Below are 22,518 nucleotides of genomic sequence, written 5' to 3'. Positions count from 1 at the left end.
GCCAGTTATTTTATCCGCCTTTCCCAACCGGCTCTAACTGTTATATTTTTTGGACATCCTTAGTGCCTAATATGGCAAAACTGCCTGCCCCGGGCTGTAATACTTTGCTCAGGGCTGATTGCCCAAGACAACTGATGTATGCCTTCGAAAACACATAAATACTAAAGGCAGCCACCACACCACGTCTTTGATTTGATCAAAGAACACCGGGGAAGCGGCCACACGATGCCAGCTCTCAGCCTGATCGCCCTGGTCAGCGTGCTGTCCGCTGGTGAGTTGAGATCTGCTGCAGCTTAGCTCAAGATTTTTAGGCAGACACTCGTTAATTTTTGAAATTCTCTCCAACATGAATAATGCTAAACTTTTTAAATCTACTTTTCTGAAGAGTTATGGTAGTGTGTACTAGTATAATTAGAAAAAGTAGGAGAGGGTTTGCATTAGAGCTAGAGCTGTAGTGAAGTGTTTTGGCTTCATGAAAAAAGTGAGTAGTTGGAATTATTTCAAAAACTAATATTTGAAATGTGTATCTAAATCTTTGCTTTATTTTAGTTTCTGTATCTTATAATAATTAAGACACAAGGCTTCCAGCAAAGGGATCAAAATTTTATATATATATAAAACAGGTTAACAGGTTGTACAATGTTCTCATAGATAGAATTTGTGAAATTACAAAAGCTCCTGTACCATTCCCCACAGCCCTGTCTACCCATCATTAAGAAAGGAACCTCTTTTCTGGGGCAGAAGTTACATCTCCCACTTTAAACACTGTATGTGGCAGCTTAATTCCTTCTCTTGCACGGTGCTAACAATACAGTTCTTTTTTTTTCTCTCTCTCTTTTTTTTTTTTTTTTCTATTTTCCTCTTTTGCACATGAAGTTTTCGCCAAGCAGCTGGATGTCTACCCTCCCCAACATCCCCAACATCCCCAACATCCCCAAAATCCCCAACATCCCCAACAACAGCACAGGCACTGGGCGCAGCTGTGCAGCGGGAATCCTTCCAACAGGATCCGAGGCTGTGACAGATACGGCTGTGGCAATTTCGGCGCTAGCAGGTAACCCAAGTGGGCACCGGGATCCTGGAGCCGTGGAGCTTGTTGTTGCCTACCTAAATCAAAAGCTCACAAAGAAAATAGGGTCAAGTTTAAACATCTTTCAAAAATCAAAGGCTTGCTACTATTTTGTCTTCTTTCACCAAGACCTAAGCAATACATAAAATCACTGATAGCATCTTTCTTTTTACCATTTATTAATAATTCTGCTTTTTTACCATTTATTAATATTTCTTTTATGCTTTTAAATGAGAGAAAATGGTTTTCTGTGTGATCTCTTACTCCTCCTTGGGACATTACTTGGCAATCTCACTGAAGTACATTACTGTTATTTTAACCAACAGACACAGGGATGAAGTAAGACTACTACATATACTAGCAGTAACAGTAGTAACAGTAATGGAAAATATTTCGAGGGCTAGAGTAATTTATTCTTGTTCCTTATAGACCAGATACTTAGCTAACATTCATCAACAGATCTTATAAGAAGCCATGCAGGTTAGATTGCACAAACAAAACCCTGCAGGCATCCTTTTCTCTAAGTAGGCACCTTATAACAGAAAAGGCTACACTGTCCTAAAAAATGCCCGGGCCCTACAAAAACTGCCCATCTTCATCATGCAACTTATGATTTTCTAAATGGGAAAATGCCAGACATACAATTCTATTTACAGCAACACAGAGGTATTTTGGAGTAGAAGAGAGGTACTTTGCCGTAACAGCTTGAAATGTCCCATGAGTTTGTTAAAATTTAAAACAGTCTTAAAATTTGAAATCTTGTCCCTCTTTACAGCAGGACAGATTAATACAAATATTTTGCAATTAGAAAAAAAAAAAAATTGAAGCCACTAACACTTTCCAATTTCACTGCAGATGTAACCATTTAAATTTTTAGACATGCTTCACGTATTGTGCTATCCAACCTACCTATACAGAGCCTGACTTGCATAATCCTGTATTTCTGTTTTCAGACAGGGCGGTAAAGGAGAAAGGCACGCGGGTGTGGATGTCATCTGTGCTGATGGCGCGACGGTGTACGCCCCGTTCAGCGGCCAGCTCTCCGGACCCATCAGATTCTTCCACAACGGAAACGCCATTGACGATGGAGTGCAGATCCGTGGTTCAGGCAAGTAACAAGCTCCTCGTGAGGCAGGCACAGGCAATACTCTTATTTGCTTAAGATATATCCGTGCCTTTTCAAGCAGAGTGCTGATTTAGTCTTGTACCTCTCCACTTCCCATTCTGAAGCACAACCACTCTGCTGCTCAGAAATACCAAGAGCACCAGCAGGATACAGGCCTTTCCCAATGTTTTTTTTTTGGAGAGGAAGGAAAAAAGGAGTTGAAAAATAGACAGCAGAAAAACAATACCAAAATCCTAATACTAATAACAACAACAACAGTAATACACAGTACAAATAACATATCAGAAGCCCTCGTTTTTGCTGAGGGGATGTTTTCCTGTTGCTATTTTCCAATTCCTTCATTTCCCTTTTTCCACAGCAATCTAAATAATTCTAATTTCAGGATCGTTACTACCTCAACTATGTTTCTGCCTCATCCTTGCAGTCTCCAGTAGCAGACCAGCACGGAAGATTTCTTGCACACCACAAGAACAGAGGCAGCCGATGCTTCCTGACATCTTCCTCCCTCATCTTTTCCAGGTTACTGTGTGAAACTCGTCTGTATTCATCCCATCAGATACCACGGCCAAATCCAGAGAGGGCAGCAACTTGGAAGAATGCTGCCAATGCAAAGAGTGTTTCCTGGGATCGTGTCTCACATTCATGTTGAGAACTGCGACCGCTCCGACCCTACTCCTCTCCTTAAACCTGGTAAAAGCAACCAACCATACAGAATAAGTTGTATAATGGATGGAAGGATGTTTAGTTGCAAATAGCAATGATACCAAACAGCATGAGTCCTCTCTGCCTTGCAGTCTTCCTAAGGGCAGCATCCAAAAGACATATAAACAGGACTGTAGATTACGTTATAGGAAGGAGAACTATTTTTAGGAGAAAATATTATTTATTAACTGTTAAGTTTTGTCTCTCTCCTCATTGCCCCCAGGACACAGCAGCATCAGGTCCCAGCAACAAACTGAGTCAGACACCTTTTTTAACCTTCCAACTACCAGCAAGGTTTTCAATATGACCTGTTATCTAGCTCAGACTTCAGGTTGATTTGTTTCAAGTACAAATGTAAAGATTTTGGTGTTCATGTAGAATAGGAGTTAAGGACTCCAAACCCATTAGCCTGTGGAAAAAAAAAAAAAAAAAAAAGATGAGTCTTTTCCTACTCCTCAGTTTATACACTAGTTTACAACCGTGATAATCCTTGTTCTTTTCTTTTTTTCCCCTTCCCTTTAAAGTATTTTCTTTATAGCAGCCAGTCCTGATTAAGAAACATTAAGATGTAGCCTGAGGTGCACGCTGTACCTACATTTCCAAAAGGGTGACAAAGTTTGTGGAGGAAACATCAATTGCATGTACAGAATGTAACTGCAGTATGTTCCTACCTCATACGAAAATGTAGTAGTTGCAAATATTAAATATTTTAAAAATGAACCTAAGAGTTAACTCTGCTTTCCTGTTTCTGTATCCAGATGCTCCATTTTTTCCACCAACACCACAGGAAGACATTTACTGGGAAGCTGTATGTGCTGGGAATCCTACAAACGAGATAAGGGGCTGTGATAAGTACGGCTGTGGATACTATGGAGCTCCAAGGTACCTTTAAACACGTGGGTTGTTGCTGCTGCTCTGTTGAAATAGAGCTGAACTCTGCTCAAGCTCTTTAAGAAATACAGCTCTGAGGGCTTAGGTTGGTCATGAGGAAGTGTTTTCAGACACTGGTAGAGTGTCTGGCAGAGACTTCTCTAATTGTGTGGTTGTTTTCAGACGTGGTGGCAAAGGAGAAAAGCACAAGGGTGTGGATGTCATCTGTGCTGATGGAGCAACGGTGTACGCCCCCTTTTCTGGTGAGCTCTCCGGACCCGTCAGAATCTTTCATAACGGAAACGCCATTGATGATGGAGTCCAAATTAGGGGAGCAGGTAAAGAGCTTTTTTTCATTTATTTTTCATTTTGTCTTGAGTTCATGTAAGATATGATCCCTGACAGGTAGTCAACTATTTAAGCGAACTGTATGTCTTCATCCATCTGCCATCCGTTTGCATTCAGAAATTTCTGCTCCTTTGTTCAAATGCAATCTAAGACACCCAGTCTCAAGCACAGTGAGGCAAGATCTCAATTCAATAACCCATTATTTAATTTTCTCTCTACAAGAACTGAGGTTGGGGTCCAAATTGCAGGAGAAAAAATAATAATTAAAAATAGGGAGCCTGAGTTCTACAGAATGTCTTTCAAGCTCTTCTCTCTACTAGAGGAAAATTTCCTAACTTCTCCCTGCCCCTTCACCTTCCTGTCTCTAACAAGCCAGCAGCTCTGACAACTATCTACATTTTAAGACCATAATATAGTATCTTTGCTCTTTTTGTATTTCCACTATTGCTGTCTTAGTGAAAAGGGTACATTTTTTTGAAACAGAACAAATTCATGTCATCTGATTTTTTTTCTTCCTCTCATTTTCACCAGCATTCTGCGTAAAACTACTCTGCATCCATCCCATCAAATACCATGGCAGAATTATCAAGGGACAGGTCCTTGGCAGGATGTTGCCAATGCAGAGAGTTTTTCCTGGGATCACATCTCATATTCACGTGGAGAACTGCGATCACTCCGATCCTACCAGCAGTCTCCAAAGGGGGAAGGGGAGAAGAAAGTGAAATGGATATGTAGGAAGTTCTGAATAAACGCATCTCAGCATTCAGAAGGTGTTTTTGTTCTCATGTGGGCAGACTATGTCAGAAAAGTAAGGAAAAAGGCACTTTCCATACAGAATAAAAGTTACACAGTGTTCACAACAGCTGACATTGCTGATTCAACACTTTGGGCCTCACCTAATACTGCAAGGCCCTAACATTGCCATCTGTGCCAGCTATTAGCTTGGTACTGTTACAGTATCAGTAGTTCTTGGGAATATCTTATTTTAGGCTAATTTACCACCTTTATGACACCTTAGCAAACAATGTTACTGAAACCAAGATTATTTCAGCTTTTAAAGGCGCCTGAACTGAGGGAAGCTTGCTGAAACACTCCCAACAGGCCTAAAAGATGCTGTTTGGGGTTGTCATGCCACAACTGATTCCTCTATTTGATGGCAAAGGCACACCACAAGGGGAAAGAAAGCAAGTTTTTCTCTGAATTTGCATTTGTGAGATAGCCAGGCAGGTAGCAGTCAGTAATGATGAGCTGTCTCCAGGAGTCAGCCAAGTCCACAAGCCCGGAGACCAGCTCACCCCCTCATGTGGCAGAAAAGGTGCATTGCTGCAGGCTTGGCTGAAAGCTGGGCTTTCTGCAACGACCCTACAAATCTCCTTTGCCCTTCAGGTGCAGATTCTGTACTTCTCTTTAGGGGTTTTAGCCGTTCTAGCATCAAACTTTATGCTTGCATTATGCACTGAAAAAAAGAGGGGTGTAAAAAGCAGAATTAATGCTGCTTCACGCAGGCTGGTAGTTTGATACTCTCATACCACCAACATAGGGACACTAAAAACAAATCTGTAACACAGACTAAAATTCAACATTAACATCAGAAGTTAGCTTCCCAGTTAGTTAGCTTCCTATGGTAGCAGTGAAGAATCAGTATTTCAAATGGAGACTAATGAATCGATGTTGTTGATATTTAATTATAAATTCAAATCAGTTGGTCTTACTTGTTCAGATCATTCACAGAATAAGCATACAAAAAATCACATAAGAACTCCCAGCATTATTAAATGCAGGCCCACTTTTCAAGAAGCTTGGAGCTGGGGTAAGCTAAGATCTATAGCTTCACAGAAAAGCTGCTCCAGTAACAGAGGAGCAGAGAAAGGAACAAGATTCAAACAAGCATTTTAAAGTTCCCCCCTGGATTTCATTTCTGTATGTTGCCACTGGTAACCAGTAATTCTGCTAGGTTGACTACAGACAAAGGACTCTAGAACTTGTCAATGCTCTACAAGATTTATCCAGGTTCCATTTCACAGTTTGGGGCATGAACATGAAAGGATGATAACTAATTCCCTATAACTGACAAGAGTTCTGCTGCCTCTCTAGGATTGTCAAGTTCCTGCAGGACAGAACCCTACCTAAAGGGAGGACAAACAATGACACAGACAGGAGTCTAATATCAGCGCATGTATTAGATCAGTTTATTATGTTTACAGTTACAGCAAATCACGCATCTTAAACCAGGTAGCATTTGGAAATACCTGCCTTTTGTTCGATCCCTGTGATTACAAAGCAGGTGCTTCAGTAATAGGTGTTAGTAACCAGAGCCAGATGCTTCTTTCTTCAATCGTGCAACAAGTGGTAATGCATTATTGGTTCAGCCACGCATTACGTATCACCTGAATTCCTTTAGCTTGTAACTGTGAACAAATCAAAAACATTCTGATCCATACAATGGAGGCCTTTAGCCTTTTTTTTTTACAGAAAAAAAAAAAAAAGGTATAGCTGTGGGAGACATTGATTCTTTCTCTGATGTGACAAAAAACAGTAAATTAAATTACATTAAATGTAGACTTTCATTACAAACAGGAATGGGAACTACAGTGTGAAAACAAGTAAGGAAAAATATATATACAATGCATTTCAGTTTACAAACTGTGCAAAATGTCATCACAAAAATACATGTACATACTCTAGTTCACATCAGCTCATCATTCGTTTCCATGGTGGAAAAAAAGTAAAGTCAGTCTTCTTCCTCAAAAGAAAATAACAAGTATTAAACAGCCTCATAATCTCTCCTGAACCAAAAATTTCTGTATTATCTCCAGCAATACACATTCTAGAAATCAGGGCTGACAGCACAGCAGGAAAGTTAAGACTACTACAGGCCATTTTGGCCTCTAACTTGCAAAGAAGTTTTTGAAATGCTCTAAACCCTTAATTCCAGAAAGTGATTAAAAACAGCTACATTCCACTCAGTCCTTCCTTCTCACTAGCCACATTTATGGGATCCTTCTTATCTCTGACTAATCAGAGTCCAGAACAGCCTTCAGACATCAACCTTTGTAATCAAAGATACAAAACCCAGAAGATACTCAAACCCAGAAGCCATTCCGTATACTCTGGTTGTTTCCAAAGCACTTTGCTGCTCTTCCAAGCTATCTACAACTGAACTTTTAAATTCACTAACTTTAACACAATGTTTTTTCCATCCACTAAAAGCATAAGATAGAAAAATAAAGCACTGTACAATGCTGTCTCTACAGTTTAAGTCGCTCTACCAGTTTAGCTAAAGTGCAATTTAAAATCTTTCAGACTTTTTTTGGTAGCGTAAGCTTATTTACCACAACATTTTAATACACCAGCAGAACTTTATGCTAGACTTGAGTAACCTGGACTAGTGTAAGATTTTCATGTACAAGCTTTTTTATGTATAACAAGAATATTTTGAAAAATAGCTGCATAAAACATCATGGCAAATAAAAACAGTCTTCCTGAACTCCAAGTTGTATGCAGCTTCCCATAAAGTTTGAGTTGCTCAAGGAGAAACATTTGCTCCTGACTGCTAAAGAAAGACTAACAAAGCACGTGGAAAAAAATTTTAATGCAAATAGAACGTAAGAACTGGAGCTCAGAGAAACCTAAGTTAACTGAAGGATGAAGCACCTGTAAACAACAGGCATACCTTCAGGAGTGTTAAGTACACTTAATCCAGTTTCTATTTCAAAATACCATTAATATTCTTGAATATTTTGCTGTAACACTACTAGATGTTCACAAGGTAAAAAACTCAAATCTGAAAATACGTTTTCCTACTTCCTTTTTAAATTCTTTATTTGCATAGAAAGTAACGTCGTGTTTCTACTTGTTTATCCACTGATGAAGAGAGTTCACCATGTTGGCATCATATCAGGAAACCACATTCTTCCGAGGTGTTTGGAGACTTCCAAATGAAGTCGATCTAAGCTGTAATCATTATCCGGAATCAGTACCTCCTCCATTATAGAGAGCTGGTTAAGCCTGCCTCCACACACCTTTACAAACTCAATAAAACCTCTGCAAGTTACTTCACATTCACCAAGTCCCATGGCTGTTAAGTTCTTACAGCGCTCAGCAATCTGAATAAGTTCATCATCCAAAGGCTGAAGTCCATTAGCACACACAACCAGCTCAATTAACCTTGGGCAATTCATGCCAATTCGACCTAACATTGCTTTGCTTACTGCACGACCAAAGTAAAGGTGGGTTACAGGAGTTTCCTCTCTGAAGAAAGCATCAAATTCTTCTTCATATAAGAAGAAATACATCACAATGTTGACTTTGGGGGAGTGTTTAACAAAAGCATCCCAGCTTTGTTTTTTAATGGTGTGAAATTCAACTTGTCCAGGATTTTCACTCACAATGTCTATGCGAAGGTGTTCAAGGTCAACATGTTTTTCAGTTGAAAGAGCCAGCAACAGTTCATCACTTAATATGTAGTAGTTCAAAGCCAGCTCCTTAAGTCCATGACAGTGATCAGCAACACAAAGAACTCCTAAGAAACAAACAAAAAGAATTATATTCACTATTTGTTTTACAGAAAAGTTATTTGCTGCAAAGCTCGAGCAACTACTAACTCTACTCGTTTGAGTATTCATGACCATATCCAAAAAAAAGCAAAGCATAAAGTTCTAGATATCCACATCCTTTTGTGGGATTTTGGCCACAAATACTTAACAGTAATAGAAGTAAACCTAGTTAGTCACATTTATCTTGGATATGCTTTTTTTTTTGGTTCCTCTTTGCCTTTCCTTGTCCAGAATTTCCTTAGCAAGAGGAAATTCAGATCAGGTAAGATCCAGGTGAACTTGCCACTGTTCCCTTTCCTTCCCCAATGCTCATTCTTTCAGCATTTATCTGAATACTCTATTTAAATGACCACCAGCAGCTAAGTTTAACAGTTAAAACAAATCTTTCCATAGACTATGACATAAATAACACACTGCTCTTTATCTGTTGGAACAGAGTACACAGGTTAAATCACCTTTTGTGGACTCTGGATAAGCATACAGAACAGAGACTAGACCAGCACACCCTTCCCCTAGCTCCAGGGGGATTTCATGTAAGAAATAAGTGAGAAGGGACTCAACGGTCCTCTGAGCTTTACAGCAAGCCTGCATTTTCTAGTGCCTGTAAGTGGAGTGAGCCATTCTCCAACCAGTACTTTAAATGAGCAAGTCTATACTACCAGATCTGGACACAGGAGGGCACTACAGAAACTCAAAGACTCTTGCTCTTTCACTACCAGTTCTTAAAATTCATATACCCTTTAAGCTTTTTTTTATTATTAAACTTTGAAGTATAACATTTTTGCTCATTAAATTAAACTCATGGAATTTTGCAAAAAGATGACCACTTCCATGTTCTTCATCCCACCAAGTAATAACTGATCCACGCGTCTGGGATTTTACACGTGCATTTCCACAAAATACCAGTTAAGTTTACAAAGCTGTACATATAAACTGTCTATACATAGTAGATGAATAATTGCTTCAAAAGTAGGTCGTAACTATTGTTTTATACTGCTATCCTACCATATTATTCATATATATATTCACTACTCACCAGCAGGTGATAAATGAGGACAGCTGCTCATTTTTAGCAGTTTTAGAGTATCGCTATTGTTCGCAACAAGAACCTTCAAGGACGGATCATCAAGTGGTGTGTCATCTATCTTGATTGATGATAACGACTTGGAGTTTACAAAAACTACAGTAAGTGCTGAAGCAAAATGAGCCTGTTTGGATAAATTGGAGGAGGGAAAAAAAGTCTTATGAAAGATAAGCAGAACCTCATCTAAACCTCAGGTTTTGCTTATGCAGAAAGTACAATCATCACTTCCCAAGCAACCCCTTTCTTGTGTAAAGCACAAATGCTTACCTTAGTGTTTTTGTTTTTTGTTTTTTTTTAAATGCTGCTATGTCACAAAAATTAACTTTACATTCAGTAGTCAACCATACACTCAATCTTCCCATTGTAGTATAACAATGGAAAGTGGACACAGTGGAAAGGTTAAAGTAATCAGGAGTTCACTATTTTTTCTTGAAAAACATTTAAGTCACTCTTTTCAAAAGCAGTTTATAGAACACTACCTTTGAGACATTCATGAAGCTTGGTTTTGCTGTAGAAATCAAACCCAATGTCTTGATAGAACAGTTAACCAACTGAGAAAGGATGTCACAGGCTGCTTCTGCTGACTCAGTGCTACTATCAACCTACAAAAGCAAATTAAAAAGCATTAAGTCATTCTTTACTATATTTTAGATAACAGCGATAATGATACCCAAGACTTCACAGTCCACTACAACTTCAAGCTGTATTGTACCAGGTTTCATTCAACACCAAAAAAAATAATGTTAATTAGAAATTTCATGACAAGAGAGTTCAGGAAGGTTTCTGTTATAAAATATTCTCAAGTATGGTTATTTTCAGTATGGACAGACAGCTCAGATCCAGACCTTCTCTTCAAATAACTTCATGCTTTCCTAAGTAACTTAGAGCAGGTATGACAGACAGCGGTATGTATGTACTTTAAATGCCAATTCCAGAATTTTAGAGCAGAAAAAGAAAGACTTGAGAAGGCCTAGATATATTCCAACACAGTAATCCATTTTCCCTGCAGGGACGACACCTTCACATTTTGAATAATTAACTTATTTCCAATTCATCTGTAAGATCATGTGTAAAACTGATGACTAACTTTGGACGAAACACTATTTCCTCTCTCCTTCTTCTCTGATAGCTGAAATGAGACAGCTTTTCATTGATACTTGAAGATATATCTTAAGAGCCTGATAAAGCACACAAGCTGCACGAATAGACATGATATTGCCAATGTATTACCATCAATTATATTAAATGTAAAAGTTACAGGTACTTAACTGATTAACCATGTGCTGCTACACAACCAAATCAGTATCTCCAAATGTAAAATTCCTAAATCTGCTGACAAAGAGAAGCTTCAGATTTTAATCTTAGCTTTAATATCAGTCCTTTTTCTTTTCCTTCACAGCTTAGAACTATGACCTCTGCTAAGGAGAAGTGACTGTAAAACATTAACAAAGCACCTGCAATTGAAACTATCTTCTCAGATAAACTATTAGTGAACCACACTAAGTATTCAAACAAAAGCAGCCTGAATTTATGCAGTCCTGAGACTACAAACTCAGCCTTCATTAAAATCAAGTTTACTGTTACTTCATTCTTCCTTAAGTGTACACGTGCCTGCCTGTGCAACATATCTCCCCTATTCACATGAGTTCTAAAGTGTCAAGATATACTCCGCTCACTGTATAATTTTGCAAAATAGGGCTGTGCATGTAAGATTTAAATTCACTTCCTCGAATTCTTCCACGTGTAAGAAGCGTTTATCCACACAATCTACAGATTACTCACTCAGATTGCCACCAACATTGATTCACAAGAACTCTGCAGGATATTCTTAGAACATATCATTCAATCTTCAGTGCTACACCACATAATGCTAACTCTCTCTTTACTTTTTGGGGAATAAAGTGTAGAATAGGAAACAGCGTGCATGTGTGATAAGTTTTTGCATAGCTGCGTTTTTAAATATAAAGCTTTCCAGGTACAAGACTTCAGCCAACCAACAGAAAAGCTGCATACATTAGGCACAGCAACACAATGAAACGAGGCTCCACTCATCTGAGACTTTACCTTGAAGCTGACGTACTGCAGATGATCAGCGTGCTTCTTGATAATCTGCTGAATCAGATCAGGATGAGTAGACTTTAAGTAAGAAGTAGCCGGCTGGGTAAGTTCAAATTCAAATCTCCTCCAGAGATCTGGGATGTGAAAAACTTCATTCCACCTTCGGCAAACAGAAGATGCCCTGGCTCGATCTACTAAAGGTAGAAACTGGAAAATGCACAGAATAACATGGTGTGGAAGGCTTCCCCAGTCCACCGGGGCAAGGGGGTCAGATTCACCAAAGCAAGTTTTCTGTTTTTTGTTTTTCTGTGATGTTTGAGGAATTTGATTTTCAACCACAACCTTCTGCCTAGCTCTCTTCATCATGAAAGTTTCAGGCACTAGAATAATCCAACGTACTCAAGCTGCACAAATTTCTTGAATGTTCTCACATACAGTAGGTCTCTAGAAAATAATAAAAAAAAGTGTCAGCAAGTGGAAACAGTAAGAGATAATGGATTATTAACAAGCTATATTTAAATTTTGCTGTGAAAAACATTATGTCTGTATGTCTTTATCTACTGCATAGATATTAGCAAGGACCTTGCTTTGCAATACCATTTATTTTGTAGAACTTGGTTTGAATCTGGAGAAAACAGCTTTTTATCTTACAAAGTACAGTTTCATCTGTTAATACTTCATGGTGCGTCAAGCATTTTGTAGAAAAAAGTGTTTTAACAGCAAGAGAGCAAATTCTGTACATTTAAGTTTAAACTCGAACTACAAGAATTCTGTCAAATACGGAAGCCAATTCATAACAACTCCCTTTAAGCAACAATGAACTTTGAACACGTATCCAGAAGAATCCAATTTAGAAGTCCTGCCCGCCCCCTCCATAAACTTTTTTTGAAGGGTGAAAAAAAAAAAAAAAAAAACAACACACACACAGGCCAAGCACAGGAAAAGGTGTTTGTACAGCTAACAGTGAACACAAGCTTTAGGGGCCACTTAGAAAAACAGGGCAAAGTGATGTTCACAGGCTGTTTTTCAGCATGAAACAGTGACCCCAGAACACAGCAAACTCCACGACTCTACTGCACTGAACAACCTCTGCCACACAAGTCAGAGCTCAGAGAAGAGCAGAAAAGCTCTGCATTCTTGAAGAATCACCAGAACACATTGCATTTTTTTAATTGAACCATTTTTCCATGACAACCCTCATGGCACACTTTTTCTGGGATTTAATTTCCTTTAATATTATTTCCCCCCTCTGTAAACATTAAATTAGATAAAGAAATATTAAGAAATAAAAGATCTGACATCTACAATGAAAGCTTTCCATAACATCTCATTATGGTGGGGGGAAGAACACCTGCCAGTACAAACTACCCTATTAAGAGTTTATTTGACAGTTATCTTTCCCTGATGCATCCTGATTTGTAGGCTACTGGCATTTCTGATATGAGTGTAACAATCCACTTTTATGAAAGAAAAGCCTGTACATCGTCTAAGCGGGAAAGAATCTAGAAAATTAAGTGCTGTTCATATCATCAAGTTCACTTCTGTTTATCCTCTTAAATTGTCTCAACCACCAAAGAATTTATTCCAGCAGTCTTCAGATATCTTCACCTTAGTCTCTTTAAGCTTCTATTTATAATAGAGACAACTCATAGATGCTGAGGGATAACCTAGTAACACCCTTTAAATTATATTTAATAACTGAATCTGTTCTTTCCTGAATAAGACACATGCCTTACACACAACAAGTGGGAAAACGCCGCAACTCAGAGAGAATGAAGAGTGTTATGCCTGTATTTCAACATATTCCACTGCAAAACAAAGCGGTATTTCTAAATAGTACATTAGTGTTACTTAGGTAGTGAAGATGTTTATTCACGCTGAGCTTGCATTTTGCTCCTAGATAATTTTATCAAATTAACACCTACGTGACCACGTTTTATGACTTTCAATGCTTTAAGTCACACAATGAACGGGCGTTCCAAAGCATTATGTGCAGATGTGGTAATCAACAATTACATAACTCTCTCTTCTAGTTAATGGTAGCCATGCTAAATTTAGTTTGAGTCAAATACCTGCTAATTTTTTAATCCTCCTCCCTCCTCAGGAGGAGTTAAAATTTTAGCTGTTACCTAAAACTGAAGACCTGACCCAAAAAAACGTAACTTAACAAATGCTGTTGTCTAAGATGCTTCTCTACACTTTTGCTACTGTCATGCAATCTCTGGAGAAAAAAAAAAAAAAGGAACAAAACCCACAAAGTTTTCACTTTCTTATTTGAAACTCGTTTGGAGCTTTACAGGTACTGTTCTGGCTCCCACAAAGAAGTTTTGGCATCTGAGAAGCACCAGAAAGGGCACCCTTCCCTAACCCACAGGCCAAGCTATGGATGAGATTACGTGAGATGCAGCACATCCACTCCAAAAGAACAAAGGGATGTGACAAGGCATACATAATACACACAATCTCCCTGATAAAAAGAAGCCATAATTTTTTCTTGGTGCTACGTCCCTTTAAAACAGATAACCCTAGAAATTCTATTTTTAGTATTCTATTCTGCAGTACTTTTAAAACAGGCAAAATTACACTGTATTACTCACTGTGGGATACGAAGTCGAAAAGAAGGTCCAGAAGTTATATCTCACAAAGTTTTGTCAAAGACCTACCATTTACTGTGAAGGTGTGAATGCTTATTTCATTTTGAATACTTAAACTAGGAAGAGCATGTAGGATTATGTTTGTGTCTATTTTAGAACTTAATTAAGTAAATTATACTTCCCTGTGATATAAACAGGGTAGCATTCAATGAGAGGCTTACATACACACATACCTCCAAAGAATGTGGAAGTTCCCGTCAAGTTACCAGCACCTTTCTGGTATCTGAACATCCATCCCACTGTTGAGTCATCCTGTACGTGTGCTTGGATTCCTTAACCAGAAGGCAGTGATGGGTCCCAAAAGATGAACTGACCTGCAAAGCCATTGACAAAAAAATAGATAAAAACAAAAACTGGGAGAGCCAGAGGAAGAACTAAGTGCAGCTTTGGAAATAAGACCGAGATGAACTGTGCACTCAATGCTGTAAGTCAGATAGGGAAATAGTAAGTGTGAAAAGGAAATTGGTTCTGCCCAATGTTGTCACCTGAAAGCTATCATTTAACTAATGGAAAGGTGCAAGTGCTGGCACATGTCTAGTTTTGGCATTACCAACAATTTTAGCCACAGTGCTCTTATGCAATGCAGATACAGCTTCGAATTCTTGTATGTTATTTAAGAAGTTATGTAGCAAATAAGAAATTTTCCAGCTCACTGTATACCCGTAGATTACTAAAAACATAATAGTTAAAAATATGATTTTTCAGTGGCCTATTGTACATACAGTTGACAGGTACTACACATTGTGCAGTACAGTGAGCTGAACATACTTTGCTAACTCTGCATGGCACGTTAAGAAATCTAAAATTCATTTACAATACTACTGTCAATGTCTAACACACAAAAGGTAGGTTTATAATGACATGTATCACCAGAGCACATAAATAACACAACTAAGAGTTAAAAAAAACAAGACGCAATTTCAAGATTTAACACAGAAGTACAGTAAGTGTATGCTTATAACCCACATGGGGTACTTTGAAGACTTTTCTTACCTGAAGAATGCTTCCAAGTTACAATAGGCAATAAATGAGTGAACTGAGGCAGCTGCGGCCATGGGGTACTCAGAAGCATCTGTCTGCTTTCCCCTCCTGTCTGGGGAAAACACCACAAAAATCTTTATTAGTTAAAAAAGACGAGTAAGAATAATATTTTTTCCTATACAAAATAATAGGAAAATACATGGACAATGATTTATACATTCTCTTCCTTACATGAACATGCTTGAAGGCATCATAACACAAAGTAGTTTACCCTGCATTGCAAATTCTGTGTTACTGATAGAATTGTGAGGTCAGGTAAAGCATAAAATAGCTGGGAAACAAGTGTTGTAACTGCATTCACCTTGTACTGCTCAGCAGCACAATGTAAACAGTACATTATTCAATATTTGCATTGTTGTTACTGTTAATAGTTTGGTAAACAACGCTGCCTGTAACTACTAACATACTATAAAAGTAATGGAAAACAGAGTAAAAAAAAAAAACGCAGACTTTTCTGCCTTTTTCTGTTCCTTAGCAAGGCTGTGCACGGCTGTCTATCAGATTGCAGATCTGTGTGGCAGATGACCTAACACAGACACTCTCTCCTCTGGCACATGGCACAGCTTCCTACCACCACTCGTGCCAGCAGCCTTAAGTCACCACCCTAAACACAGTCCCACGTGCAAAGAGCAGGACAGAAGCTGCAGTCCCTCAGTAACCAACCACCCAGCCTCCTCCCTGTTCAAAAGCTCCCAGAAAGCAAGTGCCAGCCTGTCCAACCTGGCAGGTCTGTCACCAACTACCACACCTGGGGTGCGTTGGTTAAAAGCCCCCTACCTCTGTTCATGCTGTTTGTCAATTCTCGATGGAATTGACACTTTTACTTCACAGGTAAAAGCAGAAAAAATGTAGATAATGCATTAAAAACATCATGAAAAGTCTTGTTAACAAACAAGCAAGAAGCAGATGCACAGTCTAATGATGTTTCTTCCTTCAAATGTCCAAGGCTGCAAGTACCATTCAAAGGAGCATAAACCACGTTGGCTAATCTAAGCAGGAATAATAATGATAAAAAATATTTAATCAAAGATGTGTGTGCAAGCTTTTAAGTAAATAACAGAGATGTGTTAGCCTAAGGCAGAGCTGCCCAAATTATTATCAAATGTAAACAGCAGCAGCACAGTTGCTGAACTTTGATAGATTCAGATAAACTGATGAGGTCTGTTCATATTCAAATTCATGTCCAGCTCAGTATCAAATACTGGTACACTACCATATACAGCTGCTTTCCTCTATACACTCTTTAACTTTAATATATTGTGATCAAGTACATTGCACAGCTGCATGTTAATCCTACTAAAACAAATCCATATCCACGCATTCAACAGGGATCCAGAAAAGTTCAAGTTAAATCACTGTTTCATCAGCTTGTCCTGGTAACAGAACCACAAACTTCTGCTAAAATTAAGACTTTCAAATCTCTCCCATGATACAGGGGTCTCAGCAGGGGATTCCCAAGAAGGGGTCAGCAGTGGCTCAGTTAGCAAACAGCTGTTTGCTATTTCCCATGCTAAAATAGTAGTCAAAAAAAAAAAAAAAAGCCCAACATATCAAAGATTCAGGCCACAAAGAATTAGCAGCTTTCGTGTATTTCTGGATTCTACCTGCAGTTCTCAACACCAGGGGGCTCAATAGAATTAAGAAAATAAAATACTATAAGAAGTTTTTAATAGAGATTAAAAAGAATTGGAAGTTTATGGATCTGCCCTTAACAGTTGAAATAAGTGTCAAACTGATAAAAATGTCTTCAGGAAGCCCCATTTCAGTGCTGGTAACAAGGCCACCCTCTCAGGAGGGTACAGAAGTTGGCGTCTGTCTGGGCAAGGAGAGGCAGACACCGCACCCAAGGCAGGCAGCACTGGGAGGCTGCTGGCACAGCCTCACACCCACCTGCTGAGCATCAGCATTTCAAAACAGAGATCAAAAACGTGTTTTAAGCCTAACTTTCAGAAAGTGTAGTCATTCAGTGCAGTGAAGTCAAAGACTAAGCTTTTTTCTTCATTTCGGGCATAGCAATCTTTTTATGGGTGAGTGTGGGAAGCAGCTGTGCTTCTCAGCAAGATGTATTTTTTAATCGATCCTAATCTTTCTCAAACTGAGCCTCTCTCTCAGGGCATTTATCACTTTTGAATATGCTTATGGCCAAACCTCAGAAACCTACAAGTAGCACCGTTCAGCTGAACATCTTTATTTACTGTTTGCATTAGCTTTAACTTCAGAAATACGATCATATTGCCATTTTTTGTGTTACTTAGGTGACAAAAATTAGCTATCGAAGTTTCATTAATGCAGTTTTTAAAATAAACCCACCCACCTTCGAGCAGCTTCTCCCCAGCGATGGTACAATGAGCAGACCCCAAGCCTACCCCCTCCTTTACAGGATGACACACCTTAAGCTCCCAGCTCTTTAAAGCACACATTATCAATAAATATTCTTCCCCCAGATTTACTGTAGGTGTTCCGTGCAGACTTTAACACCCTTTTTAGCCTCTTTAGGTGGGACCAAGCACCTCCGGGCGCCCAGCCCCGAGACCCCCACAACACCCCCCAGCCCAGCCCCAGCTCCCAGTGCAGGGCTCCCCCTCGTGCAGGCACCCACCCAGCACACATCTCCCCCTTTATTTCCCTCCTTATATCCCCTATGCGATATGCAGGGAACCCTTCCCGGAGCTGCCCCCGCAGCCCCTCACCGCCAGCCCTCACAGCTCGGGAGCCATCAGAGCCCCCCAGAAGCGGCGTGCGGCTGCCCGGCCCCGGCCGCCCCCCTCTCCCCGCAGCTCACCGCCGCCTCCCTCGCACGGGCAGGGCCGGGCCGAGCCCAGGCGCAGCGAAGCAGAGCCCCGAAGCCTCCCGGCCGGCCGAGCGCCCCGGGCACGCCGCCGCCCGAGCAGGGGAGGGACGAGGCGGGGAGGGGACGGGGGCGGCCCTGCCTCTGTCCCGGTCCCGGCCCCTCGGCCCCAGGCGCATGCGCGGGGGGCAGGCACATGGCGGCGGCCGCCATTTCGTGCCCGGGCGGGCCTCGTCCCGCGGCTAAAATGGGGTGGGGTGGCGTTTACCCCTCGATTTTCACGTTCTTTCCTGACTTGAAGTACATGTGTCGTCGTCTCTTTGTTCAGCCAGAACAGTTCTGGCCGTCAGTAACCCTACAGGCCATTTTAAGTGGCTGTTGGATCCAGGCACAGCCTTGCCCTGCTCTGTTGATGGCAAGTCTCAGGGAAGTGGTGCTGTGGTGCCACAGTGAAGGACTTGTCCGTGGGCAGGGAGGCCCAAAAATCACACAGGAGTGACAGACACCCATTGTATGGCCTTCCACTTCTGCCACCCCCAGAAAAGCTTTGGCTCATCCATCCAAAGTTAAATAACTACACCTCAACAAGAGGTTGAGCGCAGGCACATTTCACAGACTGCTTTTCAGATATCCAGCAGACAAAAAGGGTCTATGAACAGTGTGGCCTTCTGCTGCTTGCTACACGAATCCGGCTTCTTCAAGCTGCCCTGACAGGGCCCAAAGATTTGGTGGGTCATGTCTGAATGGGAGATGCCAAAAACAGACATTTTGTTCAAGACCTATATCATAATAAACAGATTTTCTGTACATACAGCTTTGTACTAATCAGTGTTTCTTTGTGACCGTAATTATATCAACCATGCAAAATTTATCACGAGCCGCTACAAAACTCTGCAAGAACAGGTTTCCTGGCTCTTGCATAGAGCAATAATTAGCCAATAACAAACCTTTCTAGCATTTTATGAAGAGATAATGCTAAACATACATGAAACATTTCAGTGGTAGATTTTTATCTGCTTATGTAACAGCAGAGCTGTCAAAATGCAACCCTCTGTGATACCAAAACATGATTTCTTCCAAGCCAATCTGAAAACTTGGAAAAAGAACATGTTAAATGATGAAAATTCATCATTCAGTGACTGTGATGTCTTCAAAGTACCAAATAAATTCATTGAGTAGAACGCCAAAACCCACTGCACATTTAAAAATCAGATGAATATAGAAAAACCACCAGAAACCCCCCCATGTATATGGTTCTTGACTGTTATATTCAGACCCTAGGGGAATTCAGATTGAGTTCTGGATAATTTTAAGTCTCTTCTTCTCAGTGTATTTTTATAAACTGATTTTTCATTGAAATGTGCTACCAAAAAGCATATAGTTCCCGAGTTATTACCCATAGACAGTAAGAGAGGATAGATTGTAAACAGAGATTAATGGGGATTTGTAGCTAGTATCTAAATCCAACAGTCATGGGTTTCTTGGTGCATTGCCAATAGTCTTCGGGCTGCTGTACAGGAACAGGTTCAAATGCACTTAAGATTGATATAAACTAATCTTTGAGACTTTCTTTGTAGACTAGTTTCCTCTTCTGATCTGAGATATGACTTCAAAAAAGTATAGAGTAGTTTAGAAACCTGTGCACTTTATTGTTGTACATGATTGCAGTAAAATTCTTGCAGTTACATATGGAAAAAAATCTGGTCTGGACAAACATGGGCAAACACCAGCAGTTTCAACATCCTACTTGCCTTCCAGATACCAAATAGGGGCCTAGTGCAGAGCTGCTGCTTGGATCTCCAGACCCTTCATCTCATACATAAAATGCAAAGAACTGGTGGCAAACTGCATCTTTGGATGCCCTCCTTCTCCGAATGCATGACTATGGGTTGCCCACACCATCCAACCACTCAAACTCAAGCTTAGCCTTTCTTCTGTGGTTGTGTCTCCTAGAGGAGAGTTTACAGAAAGTTATTCTGCTCTCATCTCAAGTTTATAATACTTACAGGAATACTTTTCATAGTATTCACACATTTCATAATATACTCTTTCTGTACTTTGATCATCAGTGATATTACAGCTGGCGACCAGTCACCAGTGGTTTTCCCCAGGGGTCCGTGTTGGGGCCCATCCTCTTTATTATCTTTATTGATGATTTGGATGAGGGAATTTAGCTAGTAACTTTTTAAAAAAATATATTTGGACTTCAACATAACGGAATTTCATAGCAGAACTTCCTTCTTTCAATACCAGTACTGCTTCATTTCCATTTATGACCATGATTCAGACAAATCCACATGACCAAAGAATACTCATGCTTGCACACTTACTGCCTTGAATTCTTGAAAGACCACATTCAAGGGAGAAGGGTAGCGGTGCCAGGCTCTCAAAGTTCTGCCAAACCAGCACCATTGCCATCCTGACAGATACTCAGAGTCAGTCAAGTTTTCCACCTAAAGTAATTGCCTTTCTATGTGTGCTAAGCCAAATACTTTGTTGGAGCTCCTGCTTTGAAAAACTTAACTTTAAGAGCCATGTATTCAAACCAGTCACTTTAACATCATTCTTAATTTAAAAGCCAAATACTCAGACTTTATACAATCAAACAACATAATTCTGATGATTTAAAACCTAACTGAGCAAACTGAAGTAGCAACTGACAATCATACTCAAGAAGTAGGTTAGTATGTCATGTTCACTGGAGGCTCGTGAGCAACTACAAGGCACCAGCTGTTCGCAGACAGGCAACAAAAGACAACCTGCTACAGGAACAGAAATCACCCGAATTCTTCTATTAGAGTATCCACACTGAATCTGAAATAAAAACGATCACTTATTCACAAATGCTTTCCTTTGTAAGAAAGGGGTAAGACATGGTTTTATATTGACAAATCTTTATGAGAACACTAAGCTTTTAGAAATACATTAATGGTCTCTTGTTTTTCAAGAAATAAGTACAAATCACTATCAGAAGCAATTCCAACTGTGTTGTAATTCTATCATTTTATGTTTTGAATACATTGGCAATTATATACTGTCTTTGTGCATGTACTACCCAAACATAAATCTTTCAATGTTGATAATAGATACAACTAAAACTGTCCATTGAACTGCAAACCAGGCACCAGAAAAATATCAGATATTCCTACTACTTCCTCTGCAGAGAACCATCCCAAAGGCATAGTATATTATTAGTTTTTAACTTGTCTGCAAATAAATTAGGTAGAGCAGAAATGCTCGATTCTCTTTGTATACCACTGGTCCAAAGGTGGTTTAATCTATTAAAAAAAAAAAAAAAAAAAAAAACATCTAGCAAAGACTAGATTTTCCATCGTTAACTTTTGAACATGTTTTCAGTCACACCATTGCAAGGGCTTACTGGGAAGACATCACAGACCATTGGGCAGGGACCTTACCTGCAGCCCATGAAGACAGCAGCCAGGTTCAACCATGAACCCACACCATCAGACACCTGGTGATAAGACAGACCCAATATATATGATACCAGGAATGAAACTGATGCAATACCAAGACACAAAGCCAGGCTGTGCATCAGGACCCAAGACCAGCCAGAAGCATAGCAGTACCATAGCTGCAGACCAACATTACTCCTCCAACAAGGCTGAAAAAGCTCCCTCAGCAAGGGGCTGAGCTTAAATGGGCTCTGGGATAAGGGTGTGGTGAGCCCCAGGTGAGGCTGCTCAGAACCATTTATACCTATTACTAATATATCAGGGCCCTGGCACTTTTGATAGGTGAATGCCTCCCTAATCCATAGAACACAGATTATTTGATTCTCAGTTTGAATATTGTCCAAGAAGCTTTAAAAATGTATTGCCAGCTAATTGAATTTCTTCTTGCTGGTGTTCATATAGAGCTATAATTTTTAAAAGAATAATGAGGTTTTGTCATTATGAGATTCAGATCTCTTGTGTCATTAGCTCTTGGGTAAATACCACAGTGTGGCTGACTTGAGTAATGAAGTCCACAGAAATGGCTTTACCCACTTATGTTCTGCTATGTTCTGATAAATACATTTGAGGTAAATCCACAATAAATTGTTCTTAAGATGCATCACCTGTAATTGCTACAGATCTGACCAGCCGCTCTTAACAATCAGATGCCCTCCACACTGGGGGAAAGACAAACCTTGGAGAGGTAAGGCTGTGCAAAGTAGGCAGCTGAAGCTTTGATTTGATCAGAACAAAAAAAAAAAAAAAAA

General features: G+C 39.8%; 2 protein-coding genes across 5 annotated transcripts; one reads left to right on the top strand and one right to left on the bottom strand.

The window, feature by feature from the left end:
* The first annotated feature begins 112 nt into the window (after positions 1–112).
* Positions 113–4,893, top strand: LOC137864185 (myeloid protein 1-like). The gene is made up of 7 exons (XM_068698050.1): positions 113–271; positions 877–1,054; positions 2,023–2,177; positions 2,715–2,885; positions 3,656–3,779; positions 3,951–4,105; positions 4,647–4,893. The coding sequence occupies exons 1-7, from the start codon at positions 226–228 to the stop codon at positions 4,835–4,837; spliced, it is 1,020 nt and encodes a 339-aa protein (XP_068554151.1). The 5' UTR covers positions 113–225; the 3' UTR covers positions 4,838–4,893.
* Positions 4,894–6,282: 1,389 nt separating this feature from the next.
* Positions 6,283–21,951, bottom strand: LOC137864184 (F-box/LRR-repeat protein 21-like). 4 transcript variants are annotated; one of them, XM_068698049.1, is made up of 8 exons: positions 21,884–21,951; positions 21,713–21,768; positions 15,461–15,560; positions 14,641–14,781; positions 11,820–12,257; positions 10,235–10,357; positions 9,708–9,879; positions 6,283–8,637 (listed from the first exon to the last, which is right to left on the bottom strand). In XM_068698049.1, the coding sequence occupies exons 5-8, from the start codon at positions 12,177–12,179 to the stop codon at positions 7,994–7,996; spliced, it is 1,299 nt and encodes a 432-aa protein (XP_068554150.1). In that variant the 5' UTR covers positions 12,180–12,257; positions 14,641–14,781; positions 15,461–15,560; positions 21,713–21,768; positions 21,884–21,951; the 3' UTR covers positions 6,283–7,993. The 4 variants fall into 4 exon arrangements, with proteins under 4 accessions (XP_068554150.1, XP_068554149.1, XP_068554147.1 ...); XM_068698048.1 differs by lacking the exon at positions 21,884–21,951 and having other exon boundaries at positions 21,713–21,859; XM_068698046.1 differs by lacking the exons at positions 21,713–21,768; positions 21,884–21,951 and adding an exon at positions 18,291–18,448.
* Between the last annotated feature and the right edge of the window lie 567 nt (positions 21,952–22,518).

The sequence above is a fragment of the Anas acuta genome, chromosome 14 (genome assembly GCF_963932015.1).
Source record: "Anas acuta chromosome 14, bAnaAcu1.1, whole genome shotgun sequence".
Lineage (NCBI taxonomy): Eukaryota > Metazoa > Chordata > Aves > Anseriformes > Anatidae > Anas > Anas acuta.
Note: the sequence above shows the minus strand (reverse complement) of the source record. Positions and strands in the feature narration are given on the sequence as shown.

Bases quoted from the DNA above. Each gene is read 5' to 3' on its own strand.
- LOC137864185 (XM_068698050.1), top strand. From the start codon at position 226: ATGCCAGCTCTCAGCCTGATCGCCCTGGTCAGCGTGCTGTCCGCTG. The intron at 1,055-2,022 runs GTAACCCAAGTG...TTCTGTTTTCAG, and splicing joins GGCAATTTCGGCGCTAGCAG to ACAGGGCGGTAAAGGAGAAA. The intron at 3,780-3,950 runs GTACCTTTAAAC...GGTTGTTTTCAG, and splicing joins GGATACTATGGAGCTCCAAG to ACGTGGTGGCAAAGGAGAAA.
- LOC137864184 (XM_068698049.1), bottom strand. From the start codon at position 12,179: ATGATGAAGAGAGCTAGGCAGAAGGTTGTGGTTGAAAATCAAATTCCT. The intron at 9,880-10,234 runs GTAGTGTTCTAT...TTATCCAAACAG, and splicing joins GCTTCATGAATGTCTCAAAG to GCTCATTTTGCTTCAGCACT. The intron at 8,638-9,707 runs GTGAGTAGTGAA...TTTGTTTCTTAG, and splicing joins TCCTCATTTATCACCTGCTG to GAGTTCTTTGTGTTGCTGAT.